Source organism: Hoplias malabaricus, chromosome X2, assembly GCF_029633855.1.
Source record: "Hoplias malabaricus isolate fHopMal1 chromosome X2, fHopMal1.hap1, whole genome shotgun sequence".
Lineage (NCBI taxonomy): Eukaryota > Metazoa > Chordata > Actinopteri > Characiformes > Erythrinidae > Hoplias > Hoplias malabaricus.
Genome location: NC_089819.1, coordinates 50,701,513 through 50,717,633, shown reverse-complemented (window position 1 = coordinate 50,717,633; position 16,121 = coordinate 50,701,513). Strand labels below are relative to the sequence as shown.

At 45.5% G+C, this 16,121-nt stretch overlaps 1 protein-coding gene across 1 annotated transcript in view; it reads right to left on the bottom strand.

The window, feature by feature from the left end:
• The window catches only part of b4galnt4b (beta-1,4-N-acetyl-galactosaminyl transferase 4b), a 131,128-nt gene that overhangs the window by 8,991 nt on the left and 106,016 nt on the right, over positions 1–16,121 (bottom strand). Inside the window, exons 10-14 of the mRNA XM_066653506.1 lie at positions 9,768–9,834; positions 5,598–5,741; positions 1,412–1,521; positions 968–1,068; positions 423–496 (exon numbers count right to left, since the gene is read on the bottom strand). Of these exons, the coding sequence (XP_066509603.1) occupies positions 423–496; positions 968–1,068; positions 1,412–1,521; positions 5,598–5,741; positions 9,768–9,834 (496 nt within the window). The remainder of the gene's footprint in view (positions 1–422; positions 497–967; positions 1,069–1,411; positions 1,522–5,597; positions 5,742–9,767; positions 9,835–16,121) is intronic.

Below are 16,121 nucleotides of genomic sequence, written 5' to 3'. Positions count from 1 at the left end.
TTTCACCATACTCAGAAAAATCCTGCAGTGTACCTTTAAAAGCACAGCTTCATTAGGTTTGTAAATTGTACAGGACGGTCAAGGGGCCAAGAGGCTGCTGCACTAATGGGACATATCAGCAGCAAATCACTGTCATTATGGCCTGGCCCTCTACCAGTGATTTCATTAATATAAATGTGAAGGGGCTTTGCAAACGCCAGCTTGCTATTCACACACACACACACACACACACACACACACAGGCACAAATATGGCCGCCACCCACCCCCCACACAAAGATGTGCATGCACTCGCACACCCACACACTCATTTTTTGGCAATTATCACAAACACAGCTGGTGATGTCCCCATTACTGACAGTTCTGTGATTAGCCCACATAACACAACTGTTACATTGCTTGCTGTGTGTTTGCTGGACTCACCGTCAGGATTGGGGAAGAAAGCAGGCCTGTCATCCTCCTCTTCATCCATCTTCATGTATTTATAGAAGCCAAACCTGCTCAGATGCACACAGAGCACAACGTGAAGAGATGCTGGAACATCACTTCCACTTCAGAGGGGTCTTAAAGGGGAATTTCACTATTTTTTTTAAATTTCTATGTAATTCATGCTTGAATCTTGAATATATGGTACTCGAGAGTGGATAAACAGACAGAAATCACATTCATTGATCTGTAAAAACACAGTTTACTGTAAGTCACTGTAGGTTCAGAAAGCTACAGAGCTAAGCCAAAGTTAATGAGGGTTATGACAACCACAGTCTGGAACAATGTTTAAGAAATGCCACTTGGTGTGGCCAATATCACAACATATTCGCTTAAAACCATCTCCATTATCTCCATTTTTGTTGATGTTTAGTTTACTACATCATTTCAACACGGCATGGTGAATGGACCAATAGAAATGCTCCAAAATGACTCTGATTATATTAGTCACAACCCAAATAATACAAGATTTTTAATCTTACTTTTCAAGGTACACAGGAGATTCCCTGTAGAAGCACTTGTTCTCTCGCTCCATGTGAGTGAGTCTGGTGAAGTCATTGGGATACACATAGGACAGGTACACCTAAAACAAACGAGGAATCCAAGCTGACATTTTTGCTTATGAATTGGGAGTGTATGTTCAGTCATTTCAGCTGGTTAGGGAGTATATATTTCATAATAAACATACAACAAACGTAATTTGAACTGGTAATGACCACTTATGCCCAAAGGGGGCATACTCACTCCAGCATTGACACCAGCCACTTGTATTTCCTCCTTCGATTCAGATCTTGGTTTTGTTATAGCTAGCTTCAGCTAAACATGTGCTAACCATGTTCTTTTTCTGTTATTATATACGTAACAGCATCAGCAAAATATATACTTAAGGGAATAAAAGTAAACATGGTATGGACACAGTTACTCACAAACTGCAGGCCCTGGTAGCGTGCGATTGGGAAATCTTTCACAATGTAGGTGGGAGAGTAGAGACAGGATGGCAGCACCTTCTCCAGCCTGGACTCATCTATCATAGGGACTGAAAATGCAGAATACACTATAATCAATCCACCTTAATACTTTACTTAAGACTAATACGCTGCTTTACAAAGTCAGGTGAAGAGTAGTGTAATTAGTTACCGTCCTCCACAAGGCTTTGGACAAAAATATGAAGGCAGAGTCAGTTTAGAAACAATCCACATGTGATAAGAAGAGTGTGTGTACTTCGGAAAACTAAGCCAAAGGTGTGTGACGTACACTGCGTGTCCCCTTTGCTGCACTAACAGCATCATCTCTTCAGGATAGGCCACACTAGATTTTGGAACATTTATTTAATTAATTCATTCATTGTCTGTAAGCGCTTATCCAGTTCAGGGTCACGGTGGGTCCGGAGCCAACCCGGAATCACTGGGTGGACACTGAGGGAACACACCATTTCACATAAAATGTAGTGAAGTAATGGTGTTGGATATTTCGTCTTTGGAGCTCCATCACTCCAGAGAACATATTGGTGACTAGGATAATTTATACTTCTCCAGTTCACACTTGGCATTGAGCATGAAATCTAAGCTCATGTGTTCACTGTCCTGTCAATTATGCTTTGATTGATAGATAGATAGATAGATAGATAGATAGATAGATAGATAGATAGATAGATAGATAGGTAGATAGACAGAGAGAGATAGCTTGATAAATAGATAGAGAGAGAGAGAGAGAGAGAGATAGATAGATAGATAGATAGATAGATAGATAGAGATAGATAGATAGATAGATAGATAGATAGATAGATAGATAGAGAGAGAGAGAGAGAGAGATAGATAGATAGATAGATAGATAGATAGATAGATAGATAGAGAGAGAGAGAGAGAGAGAGATAGCTAGATAGATAGGTAGATAGACAGAGAGAGATAGCTTGATAAATAGATAGATAGAGAGAGAGAGAGATAGATAGATAGATAGATAGATAGATAGATAGATAGATAGAGAGAGATAGCTAGATAGATAGATAGATAGACAGAGAGAGATAGCTTGATAAATAGATAGATAGAGAGAGAGAGAGAGAGAGAGAGAGATAGATAGATAGAGAGAGATAGCTAGATAAATAGATAGATAGATAGATAGATAGATAGATAGAGATAGCTAGCTAGCTAGACAGACAGATAGAGAGAGAGATAGATAGCTAGAAAGCTAGATAGATAAATAGAGAGAGAGAAACAGATAGATAGATAGAGAGAGAGAAACAGATAGATAGATAGAGAGAGAGAGATAGCTAGCTAGCAAGACAGACAGTCAGACAGACAGATAGATAGAGAGAGAGATAGCTAGCTAGCTAGCCAGACAGACAGACAGACAGAAAGACAGATAGATAGAGAGAGATAGCTAGCTAGCCAGACAGACAGATAGATAGATAACAAACATCTGCTTCTACACACTCCTGATGATATGAGATAAATTATAATATGAATATAGTAGAAAAAAGACTGCTGATATTTGGAAACATCAGACAGGGTGTCAGCTTTAGACAAGAGTGCTTTCAGAGCATCCACGCAGTGTGTGAGCTCAGAGTATTATCACTGAACATGTACATAAACAACCAACAACAAACAAAAACTGAGCCTGCATTAGTATGTGTACAGTCTGGGGCAAGCCCAGCGGACTGCACAGGAGAAAAGATCTGCATCTGCTGGGATGCAGAAGGCTGTGAGTTAGTATGCAGTCACACGGACGAGAAATATTGTAATTCACTGCTGGAGTGGACCGTAATGGACCAGCCGCACTGTCCACTGAGGCCACAGAAGTAAACAAACAAAAACAAAAGCAAACTATACTGAGGAGTAGAGGGCAGCGAGCGGACGGCCAGGATGGACACTTTAACCACTTGATCGAGGATAGCAAATAAATACGTACTCTGTGACATAGAGGGGAGGCATATGATGACATTTCTATAACAGTTATGAATTCCATAACTATGATTTTCTGAGTATTACCCAAAAAACAATAGCTCTAAGTTATGTCCCACTGCCGACAGTCAAGCTGTTAGAATTAGAGCAAAAAAAATATCAGTGTAGCAGCTTTGCTAGAAACCTACTTCATGGACCAATCGGTGTAAGGGGGAGGAGTCTCAAACAAATGGAAGTAGTTCACACCACAGCAACCTCAAACCACATAGTTTTGGCAAGAAAGACAATGTTGTTTTCATATTTAATCATGGGCAGATGCTTCTAGAATCATAAAAAATAGATGGTACTATAAAACGAAGTCACTAAAATTATGGAAAGCCTATAAAAAATAAAAAAATCAGTACTGAGTAACCAATGAAGAAAATGTGGGCAGCACAGGCTCGTGCAAAATCACGACTGCTTTCTAGGCAGAGCAAATATAATTGGTTCAGAGAATAACAATTAAAATAAGCAGTAGGTGGAGCTTATCTTTTGAATCGAGTCTCTTTCTCTGTGCTTCATGTGGTGCACTGTGTATAAGAGTAAATTGTACATTTATGTGGTGTAAGCCTTTCAGAAAAACTGCCTGAGCCTCTTTTATGGAGAAAATTGCCTGGAAAACCACTTCTAATGCAGAATCCAGTTGATGGCAAGGTATTTGAAAATCTTCTCCCAATGCTAACCAATCATGTTCATCCCTGCTTTTTGGCTGGTAGCCAATTATATTAGTTCTACCTCCAAGGCAGCACTGTCTTCAGAGCCATTTTGAGTAGTCCATCCATCCATTATTCAATTCAGGGTCGCGGTGGGTCCAGAGCCTACCTAAAATCATTGGGCGCAAGGCGGGAATACACCCTTGAGGGGACGCCAACACTTCACAGGGCAACACACACACATTCACTCACACACTTTTGGACTGTGGGAGGAAACCGGAGCACCCGGAGGAAACCCACGCAGACACAGGGAGAACACACCACACTCCTCACAGACAGTCACCCGGAGGAAACCCACGCAGACACAGGGAGAACACACCACACTCCTCACAGACAGTCATTCGGAGGAAACCCACGCAGACACAGAGAGAACACACCACATGCCTCACAGACAGTCACTCGGACAAAACCCACGCAGACACGGGGAGAACACACCACACTCCTCACCGACAGTCACCCGGAGGAAACCCACGCAGACACAGAGAGAACACACCACACGCCTCACAGACAGTCACTCGGACGAAACCCATGCAGACACGGGGAGAACACACCACACTCCTCACCGACAGTCTCCCGGAGGAAACCCACGCAGACACGGGGAGAACACACCACACTCCTCACCGACAGTCTCCCGGAGGAAACCCACGCAGACACAGGGAGAACACACCACACTCCTCACAGATAGTCACCCGGAGGAAACCCACGCAGACACAGGGAGAACACACCACACTCCTCACAGACATTCACCCGGAGAAAACCCACACAGCCACAGGGAGAACACACCACACTCCTCACAGACAGTTACCCGGAGGAAACCCACACAGACACAGGGAGAACACACCACACTCCTCACAGACAGTTACCCGGAGGAAACCCACACAGACACAGGGAGAACACACCACACTCCTCACCGACAGTCACCTGGAGCGGGAATCGAACCCACAACCTCCAGGTCCCTGTAGCTGTGTGACTGTGACACTGCCCCCATTTTGAGTAGTGATCTTGATGAGCCCAGTATGTTGGCACAACATGTAGTGTCACTGTCACACAACTCTAGGATCCTCTGATTTTCACCCACTGTCTAAAAGCACATGCTGTTATAGCTGTGCAAAGTGTCCATTAATGTGAGTGTGTTCCTGGCTTGTACCCAATGATTCCAGGTGAACTCCAAAACCTAAATGCCCATATACACCCAGTAGAGCACATTTGGTCTAAGATCAGAGGTCCACAGAGGCTCCTTTACCAAATTTCCACAGAGATGAATGCCCAGAGAAGTCAACTGATTGAGACAAACCACATATTTCTACCCATTCATTCTTAAATGAGCCATTTGTTTTGAGCAGTTGTGAGCATGTTTTGAGCCGCCATTCAACTGCATAGGGGGCAGCGGGGGAGGTCTACCACATAGTGAAAGACACTGTATGAGAACACACAAACATACACAGAGAACAAGGAATACCCACTCTTGTAGAAGGTGTCCCGGGGGTCTGCTTTGAGCATGTCAGCGGTGTGTGAGTCTGTGTTGTGATTCTCCTGCAGCAAGAGTGTGTGACTGGCCGGAGTCTGAGGAATGTGCTTCACGCTGTTCATCTTCAGGTTGGACTCATCTGAGGGAGAGATACACAGAACAAAGACATAGTCTGTTTTACCTCCAGCACACTGCAACCCCACTGACAATGTCGGACAACGCTGACCACGGCGAAAAACATGTGGTGGACATTTTCACGCAGAACAATTTCTTAAACATGAATTTCAAACCCTCTCTTCCAGTCCGACCTGGGTGTATCTATTTATTTAACCTCTGAAATCCATTTATGTGTTTACAGTCTCCCTTTATTTGCTGAGAGTTTACACTACTGTGCCTTTAAACGTTTTTCAAGGACATGTGCAGGGAGATTTTTCCACAGCTCAACTCCAATGTCCAACTAGTCTGCTTCTTAGTGAGAGCTGGACTCTGCGGTGGTCAGTACATCGTTTGGAAGTGTTCTCCCTGTGTCCGTGTGGGTTTCCTCTGGGTGACTGTCTGTGAGGAGTGTGGTGTGTTCTCCCTGTGTCCGTGTGGGTTTCCTCTGGGTGACTGTCTGTGAGGAGTGTGGTGTGTTCTCTCTGTGTCTGCGTGGGTTTCCTCCGGGTGACTGTCTGTGAGGAGTTTGGTGTGTTCTCCCTGTGTCTGCGTGGGTTTCCTCCGGGTGACTGTCTGTGAGGAGTGCGGTGTGTTCTCCCTGTGTCTGTGTGGGTTTCCTCCGGGTGACTGTCTGTGAGGAGTTTGGTGTGTTCTCCCTGTGTCTGCGTGGGTTTCCTCCGGGTGACTGTCTGTGAGGAGTGTGGTGTGTTCTCCCTGTGTCCGCGTGGGTTTTCTCCGGGTGACTGTCTGTGAGGAGTGTGGTGTGTTCTCCCTGTATCCGTGTGGGTTTCCTCCGGGTGACTGTCTGTGAGGAGTTGGTGTGTTCTCCTTGTGTCTGCGTGGGTTTCCTCCGGGTGACTGTCTGTGAGGAGTTGGTGTGTTCTCCTTGTGTCTGCGTGGGTTTCCTCCGGGTGACTGTCTATGAGGAGTTGGTGTGTTCTCCTTGTGTCCGTGTGGGTTTCCTCCGGGTGACTGTCTGTGAGGAGTGTGGTGTGTTCTCCCTGTGTCCGTGTGGGTTTCCTCCGGGTGACTGTCTGTGAGGAGTTGGTGTGTTCTCCCTGTGTCCGCGTGGGTTTTCTCCGGGTGACTGTCTGTGAGGAGTGTGGTGTGTTCTCCCTGTGTCCGTGTGGGTTTCCTCCGGGTGACTGTCTGTGAGGAGTTGGTGTGTTCTCCTTGTGTCTGCGTGGGTTTCCTCCGGGTGACTGTCTGTGAGGAGTGTGGTGTGTTCTCCCTGTGTCTGCGTGGGTTTCCTCCGGGTGACTGTCTGTGAGGAGTGTGGTGTGTTCTCCCTGTGTCTGCGTGGGTTTCCTCCGGGTGACTGTCTGTGAGGAGTTGGTGTGTTCTCCTTGTGTCCGTGTGGGTTTCCTCCGGGTGACTGTCTGTGAAGAGTGTGGTGTGTTCTCCCTGTGTCTGCGTGGGTTTCCTCCGGGTGACTGTCTGTGAGGAGTTGGTGTGTTCTCCTTGTGTCTGCGTGGGTTTCCTCCGGGTGACTGTCTGTGAGGCGTGTGGTGTGTTCTCCTTGTGTCTGTGTGGGTTTCCTCCGGGTGACTGGTATCTCCTTCCTTTGATTTACAAGTTGGTTTTTTTTCCCCAAACGGCTTCTTGACAGCTCCATGCCGTTTCAGATGCACGGTGTTGCACTGATTCTCACAGGAGAGAGTGTATATTTTCAGTTTGAAAACTGATAATTGCTTATTTTCCCTTGACTTACAAGTGCTTTATCTTAAATCTCTTTGGAAATAGCCACAGAAAAAAATGATTAACTTCTTGGAAGGGTCATTATAGATGCATGTTTGAGGGTGAAGAACAAAAGGTGGGTTTATTTTTATTATCCATTGTTCCTGGAGGATGTGTGTGTGTGTGTGTGTGTGTGTGTGTGTGTAGAGGGGTGGGGCTATGGAGGAATACAGAAACAAATTAAAAACATGTATTCGGAACACTTCCTTCAGATCCTCTCCCTAGATACAGCAGCGTGTCCTAAATGATTTATTTATCTCAGGTAGGGGAGAGAATGTAGCCCTAAAATGTAAATGTAAAACCTTAAAAAAGACCTTAAAAAGTTATAAAAATTAAATCATTACAAACAAAAGTGCAATGTAAATACATTCACCACACTGTGGTGTCAAAGCCACGATCAGTTCTAAACAGGCTGGTTCTGTCCAGACTGCGGAGGGAATGCTTTAAAATGTTCACTGCTTACACAGTGCATCGGACTCCACCCAGAAAACGAAATTCAGCTTCGTGTCCATTCTGCTTCTGACATGGAGCTCACTGAAACAGCCCTGATCCTGTTCTCTCGTCTTTTTTAACATGACCGCCTGTAGTTTAGCCCGTGGGTGCTGAGGCATGTCTTGTGGTGTGTGTGTGAGAGAGAGTGAGAGAGAGACACTGAAAGAGAGTGTACACTGTGTCCATTCATTAATGTTTATCTCCCAGCGTTATGAGAGCTTTCACAAGTGTCTGCTTGACTGGATGCTGATGAAAACAGTTTAATTAGTTGTATCGATTTTCCACATGTCTCTCTCTGTGTGTGTGTGTGTGTGTGTGTATGTCCCAGGAATATATCACATTGTGAGGACTTGTCTTCTTTGTGTAGACCACCAGCAGGTCCCCACAATAATGTGTACAAACATGTTTTAAAGTGAAGACATGGTTTAATGTTGGGCTAAGGTTAGAGTTAGGGGTCAGAGTTAAGCTTGTGGCACTAAGTTAAAAGTTAAAATGAATGGAAGTGTATGTAACGTCCCCACAATTCACAGACACAAGATCGTTCGTGCGTGTCTGCGTGTGTGCGTGTGTTTGCGACTGTACGCACTGTGTGGTCCTCTCCAAGGGAGAAGTCTGGGTGATTAATGATTAGGACAGCACACTACACTTTAGCCGCTATTCTCTGGGCGAGCGGGGGCGAGCTGCGGTGGCTAATGCTAACGTCCCTCTCTCCCTCAGCTTGTTAAATTCAACAAAGATTAAAAAGAGGGGAAAAAAAAAGACTTTAGTCTGAAATAATTTTATAAATGAGGGAATGGCGGGCATGCACTCGCTGCTCTCTGGTTAAAGCGTGTGTGAATGAATGTGCGCTCCCTGGCTGATGGAGGGTAATGGGGAGAGCGGGGGAGGGGGAGGGCGACCGTAGGAACATGTGTAAATGGAGATAAGGGAACAATAATCACAGCACACAGAAATTTCAGCCTAATGCACGAAGCACAACTCATAACTGCATTGTCTGCCTGCGCTGTGTACAAATGATTTAAAGCCTCTGTCTGAGCCTCTGTGACACTGATTAATAAAAACACTGTTATTTCTTATTAATAAGTCACTGCTTCCTCATAATTAATATAAAAAAAATGCAAAAGACGTTTTTAGGTCAAAACATCTGATAAGTATAAGATATTAATTTCTCCTGCTAGAGTTTGGACTTAGAAAAGGCCACCAACAAAAAAGTAGGTCCTGTGGGTAGCGTCCTGTGGGTAGCGTTCTGTGGGTAGTGTCCAGTGGGTAGTGTCCAGTGGGTAGCGTCCTGTGGGTAGCGTCCTGTGGGTAGCGTCCTGTGTCCACTGATAAAGGACTGAAGGACGACAGACACAAACTGTGCAGCAACAAATAGCTACCATCTCTGACTTTAATCAACAAGGGGGGCCAAGAAGCTCATTCATTCACATTCACTACCTGTAAGCGCCTATCACGGGTCACGGTGGGTCCGGAGCCTATCCGGAATCACTGGAGGCAAGGCAGGAACACGCCCAGGAGGGGGCTGGACAGTAAGTGGACATTGTGAAAGGATGTCCCACTGATGATTATAAATGTAATCAGAAATGTCTCCTGGACACTGTGTAGTTTGACAGTTTTAACTAAAACACCCTATAAAACCTATATAGAATGCTTTATGCTAAGATTGTCGCGGACAGATGTGGGTATATTTGCGCAACAAAAAGTTTGCGTTTCAAGTTGATGAGGTTGAGACAACAAGCTGGTGCCTGTGTGGTGAGGAGAGATGCGGAGTGTCAATTACCTGTGTACAAAGAGATGTAGGCTGAGTCAATGACATCGTACTTCAACCCTGGCAGAAAGGGCCTCCACTGAGAGAGAGAGAGAGAGAGAGAGAGAGAGAGAGAGTGAGAGTGAGAGAGAGAGAGAGAAGAGAGAGTGAGAGAGATACAGAGGAAAAGAGATACAGAGAGAGAGAGAGATACAGAGAGAGAGAGAGAGAGAGAGGAGAGAGAGAGAGAGAGAAAAGAGAGAAAAGAGAGAGAGCGAGAGAGAAGAGAGCGAGAGAGAGAAGAGAGCGAGAGAGAGAGAGAGGGAGAGAAAGAGAAGATTTACTTCTTAAACATGTGGATTGTTAATGGTTGTTTTGACTGTGGAGATGGAGAAGGAAAGAGAGTTAGAGAGAAAGTGAAAGAGCAACTTAGAGAGAGAGAGAGAGAGTAAGACAGTGAGTGAAGGAGTGAGCTGATGAGGAGACAGAAATGTCTAGACTCCTTTATAGCAGTGGCCAGTGCAGAGTGTTCAGTGATGGCTCCAGCACTTAAAATAGCTGTTAGACAGACAGGCTGCAATTCGTCTAAAGAGCCCGTGCAATTACTACATCACTTCTTCTTAGGCTCGCCTCGATCGCACGAGACAGGTCATTTACCAGCTCCAGAACAAAAAAACTCTAATTACACTGCCCAAAAATCACAGACTTTATACACACACACACACACACCCTAAAACACAAAAACACCATCTTCTCTCACATACATCTTGGGCAAAGTCTGGAACGTTTCTATTACCATTACTCTGCTTTTCCTGAAGCCTGGGCGTGATATTGAGATAAAAGCAGATTAGATGGAGAGGCAGAAACACTGTCTCAGAGCATGACAGCTGAATCTACACAGATACACACCAGAGGAACAATATGTATCCCAAGCTTGGCATATTGATTGCTCCCACACACACACACACACACATACACGGGCATACACACTCATGCATTTATAGATTTCTTTTACACTCCTATGCACACAGCCCACTATACGCTCATACAATATTTTCTTCCAGTTGCTTGACTGCTGGACTAAAGTTAATGATGCCTACTACACTGCTGCACAAAAAGGGGACATAATGCTTGGCAAGAGGACGCTAGTAATCATAAAATGTTCATAAAAACGACAGACCATTATAGAGAGCCTTTAAACAACAATCAATCAATTTACAGTACTGTGCAAAAGTCTTAGGCAACTAGGAATAATAATAATTATTAATATTTAAAATAATGAATCTTGTAAACAGTAGGGCGGCACGTTGGAGCAGCAGGTAGGTGTCGCAGTCACACAGCTCCAGGGACCTGGAGGTTGTGGGTTCAAGTCCCGCTCCGGGTGACTGTCTGTGAGGAGTGTGGTGTGTTCTCCCTGTGTCTGCGTGGGTTTCCTCCGGGTGACTGTCTGTGAGGAGTGTGGTGTGTTCTCTCTGTGTCTGCGTGGGTTTCCTCCGGGTGACTGTCTGTGAGGAGTGTGGTGTGTTCTCCCTGTGTCTGTGTGGGTTTCCTCCGGGTGACTGTCTGTGAGGAGTTGGTGTGTTCTCCCTGTGTCTGTGTGGGTTTCCTCCGGGTGACTGTCTGTGAGGAGTTGGTGTGTTCTCCCTGTGTCTGCGTGGGTTTCCTCCGGGTGACTGTCTGTGAGGAGTGTGGTGTGTTCTCTCTGTGTCTGCGTGGGTTTCCTCGGGGTGACTGTCTGTGAGGAGTGTGGTGTGTTCTCTTTGTGTGTGCGTGGGTTTCCTCCGGGTGACTGTCTGTGAGGAGTGTGGTGTGTTCTCCCTGTGTCTGCGTGGGTTTCCTCCGGGTGACTGTCTGTGAGGAGTGTGGTGTGTTCTCCCTGTGTCTGCGTGGGTTTCCTCCGGGTGACTGTCTGTGAGGAGTGTGGTGTGTTCTCCCTGTGTCTGCGTGGGTTTCCTCCGGGTGACTGTCTGTGAGGAGTGTGGTGTGCTCTCTCTGTGTCTGCGTGGGTTTCCTCGGGGTGACTGTCTGTGAGGAGTGTGGTGTGTTCTCTTTGTGTGTGCGTGGGTTTCCTCCGGGTGACTGTCTGTGAGGAGTGTGGTGTGTTCTCCCTGTGTCTGCGTGGGTTTCCTCCGGGTGACTGTCTGTGAGGAGTGTGGTGTGTTCTCCCTGTGTCTGCGTGGGTTTCCTCCGGGTGACTGTCTGTGAGGAGTGTGGTGTGTTCTCTCTGTGTCGGTGTGGGTTTCCTCCGGGGGCTCTGGTTTCCTCCCACAGTCCAAAAACACACGTTGGTAGGTGGATTGGCGACTTAAAAGTGTCCGTAAGTGTGAGTATGTGAGTGAATATGTGAGTGTGTGTGTTGTCCTGTGAAGGACTGGTGTGTGCTCCCGCCTTGCGCCCAGTGATTCCGGGAAGGCTCTGGACCCACCGCGACCCTGAACTGGATAAGTGCTTACAGACAATGAATGAATTAATGAATAGATATTAAGCATGAATTATACTGCTTTGGGCAGTGATTACTCACACAATGTGCTGTTATTGACAATAGTCCTTGGTGAATAACTGATGATTCAATGGGTCTCTTTTTTGTCATCTGTCCTCATAATTTCATACTGTATTTTTATTAATGTGGATGTTTGATATTTAATTTGACTAATCATGCTCCACACACACACACACACAAACACACACAAATACACCCAAACTGAATTATATAGAGATGCATACACACTTTGTCACACACTCTCAGTGTACAGTTCAGTAACTGGATGTGTTTAGTATTCTCTCCATTGTTCTGCACAGCTTGTGTTTCTCAAGGTCGGTTCTGCCTTTCGGGAATCGATGGAGTGCAACTGCAGCACAATGTCAGGATCTGAGGCCCAGGGACCCTTACATGGCCTTTACTTGATACACACATACACTCATACTCACAAACACCCCAAAGATACAGACACACAAAGGCACACGCAGTGTCCTGCTGGGATTACAGTAGAAGAGTGTAAAAACTGAACCACACGCCATTCAGAAATTGCATTATCTCCATCTTGCTTGGCTATAAATGTGCTGCTATTCTTGAACTCACGCCATGCCCCTGCCACACCGCACCGCAAGCATATCATGTGACCTGCTGCAGGTTGAGGTGTAATGTGAACAAGGCGTTAAGTGAACAGCTTTAACTGAGAACAGATAGAAACCATAACATTCTGAGCCCATGTGCTCACAGAGACTACAACATACCAAGAAAGATCCAGGAAGTCAGCCTCTTTAATGTGCTCCAAAGGCTCAGGCGTTTGTGCTCATACAGCCTGTATATCCTCTGTAGAAAAGTGACCAACAGAATATGATGATGACCTAGAGCAGCTGCACATGTGCCTTCAGTCACCATGCCCAATGCCATGGGCTGGCTAGAGGAGTACAGAGCTCCTTCTAAGGCTCCTCACAATCACAGACCTCTCAAACACAGTTAGTTCCTTAGGGAAGGAAAAGTGCTTCTTACAAGACGTCGCTCCAAGAAAGCTTTTAAAGAGAGTGGAGCCTGAAAGTTAGAGATCTATAAGGTTAAAGCATTCCTCACTCTTAGACTCCTCCAGTGAGTGTCTCTGAATGCTGTTTTGTAAAGCTCTACCTGAGGCGTTACTTTTTGTTTCACTGTGAGTAAGTTATACACCACTGTGACTAAGTTATATTCTGAATTGTCCTGCTGTGACTAAGTAAAAAAATAAAAAAAAAACACAGGGTTTCCTACAGGCCTTCATCTCAGCAAGCCCAAGCTATTCACACCAGCGGCTTCAAACACAAGCAGGGACGAGGGGAAACGCTGGGCCTTGACAGCCGCCATCACACCTACAAACACGCCAATCTCTCCACTACACAACACACAGGCTTTTGTGCTGCTGTCTTCTTGCAGCCATTGCATCAGCAGGACCCTCATTTTCATCATTCTTTGCTTTTTACGTGGCTCCTCAGAAGAACAACAAAGGCCCTTCACTCCTGCTCCAAACTTCTCCTGGTGAACATCAGCACTGTACCTCCTGACCGGTTGCCACTGGACACGCTATTCAGGATAGGTTTCCATTCGTCCATTCGTTATCAGCCCAGATTGTCCTCGCACAGTCCCGGCGAGAAGCATGGCAATTTGTTTAATGTTCGTAGCCTTAGACACTGAAGAGGAGCTGCCTCAGAGACGTCAGATCTGGCTTACTGAGCACAGACAGCTGGACACAGGCCAGCCTTCGGGCTTTTATAGCTCCTGCAGGTCCAGTCAGAAGAGGCCAGTGCACAGGAGAGGAGAGGCTGAAGGAAGATGATGAAAATGACCTGCATAATTTCCCTCTGTAATAATCAGGGCTTGATTTGAAGAGGGATACAGGGGATGCCATCACCCTGGTCAAAAAAATAATAATAATAATAATTCTGATCGCAAAACTGACATCCCCCAAATCCATCCCCTCTGCTTTGTGCACTCTCAGCATAGTCTAAGGTCTAGTGGCTGTAATTATACAAACAACAAAGAGAACTTAATTGTATATACTATGTACTAAGTGTGTACCAGAGGCGATTGCTCTAAGGCTGCAAGGGAAGCTCAGCTTCCTCTAAAATGTCAAAAAATAAGTGATCAAATATATTCTGTTGTGTGTACATGTCACTGAATAAATATGCACTACAACGCACTCAACTTTTGTTCAGAATCAGCTTTTTATCACTGGTAAAGACCTGGCTTTCCTCTCAATCATTCCCGCAGCTTCACAGTGCTTTAAAGTGTCCACAGAGTTCAATAGCGAAGCAGCGAAATGCAGCGAACCGAGATGAGTGATTGGATAAATGCTGGGCTTTGTCCCGCCCATCGGACGCTCAGCGTCTCTGGGGGTCTATGGGGCAGTGGGCTGGCCTCGGCCCGGACGCTCAGCTTCTGCATGATGATTGGATGATCTGTCTGAGGCTGAATCCCTTTTTGATTGACAGCGAAATGAGCAAATCACCTCATGAGCTTGTGTTTGGAGACTGACTTCTATCACTTATCACCAACCCAATGAACAGCGGAATATTTAGGTCCAGCACTTATTAGTACATTTTTATATTTGTATATTTTTGAGGCCTAAACCTACACAACTTGGGAAACCACCTTACATTATGTAAACGCAAAATGCAGGAGCAGAAATAGGCCAAAGTTTTCCCTCTGTGTTACAGTTCTGTGGCTGCATTTGAGAAGGATAATACAAAAATATGGAAAAAGCTGTGGAATGGAGCGGATCCGCCACACTCTTAATTCTGGAGTTTGTTGAATAAATGATTTCCCGTGTTTGCCATGGCTAATTAGGAGCTTTCTGTTTTTTTTTGGCGGGAGGGAGCTGGAGCAAGTCGAGCCAATGCCAATTCCCTCGCTCCTGAAGGAGGGCTGGATACACATCCTTTGACTCAGAGACTCCATGAATTTATTCATTTGTGTCTTTGAACCTCCTCCTCCTCCTCATCTTCGCCACCCCTGTTACCGCCGATAACACACAACCTGATGCACAACTCCTCCATCTTGCACCTCTGCTTACAGAAGGGCTGTGTGTGTGTGTTGTAGCATTTAGCCCTTTTGCTTTTCACTGATGCTGAATGCCACTGTTTTTAGGGTCAGAGCTGAGGGTCATCTGTAGCTCAGTGGATCCTCTGTGGGAAGTATATCAGCTTCAGCAGCCAGAGTGAGCTCCTGAAAAAGGCTAGCAGAAAGTCTTCCTGTCAAGGTGACCTATTCCCAGTGGGAGAAAGAGGAGCAGCCACAGAGACAAGATGAAACCATAATAAACTCCTAAAAAAAAGGCAGTAAACTCAACCTATCCAAAACGCTAAGACTAATGTATGAAACACTTAATTTAATTTTTGTATGTGAACCACAGGGTGTCCTTCAAACAACAACTACATCCTACACATTACACAGCAATCTAGTGCTATACTTCAGACAAAAAGCTGGACATCCTCCTCCTGCAGCATCTGTCACTGCTGTAATTACAGAGCCCTTGAAACCAAGGCCTGGTGGTGTAACACAAACTAATTCACTCCGCTCTTCTCCGCCGCCCTGCTCGCCGTCTCGCTCTCTCTGTGTCTGAGAGGAGAGCTGGGAGTTAGTTTTACTTCATCATGAATAATTCATCAAAGAGAGACTTTCGCAAAAGGGCTTAAGTGATCTGTGTGACGATGTGAGTATACAAATGAGATCGTTTTCCTTCGATGAGTCCGCAGGGAAACGTCAACAGCAGGAGGAATTGTGCTGACCCGAGCTTTTCCTGTGACTGGTGTCTTTAACACTTTACAGGGTAAAAAGGGTAAAATCTGCTAATTCTGATTCACATTTCCAAACGAACACCTGAAATTAGCCAACACACACCTGTAAGATTTGTTGTACGT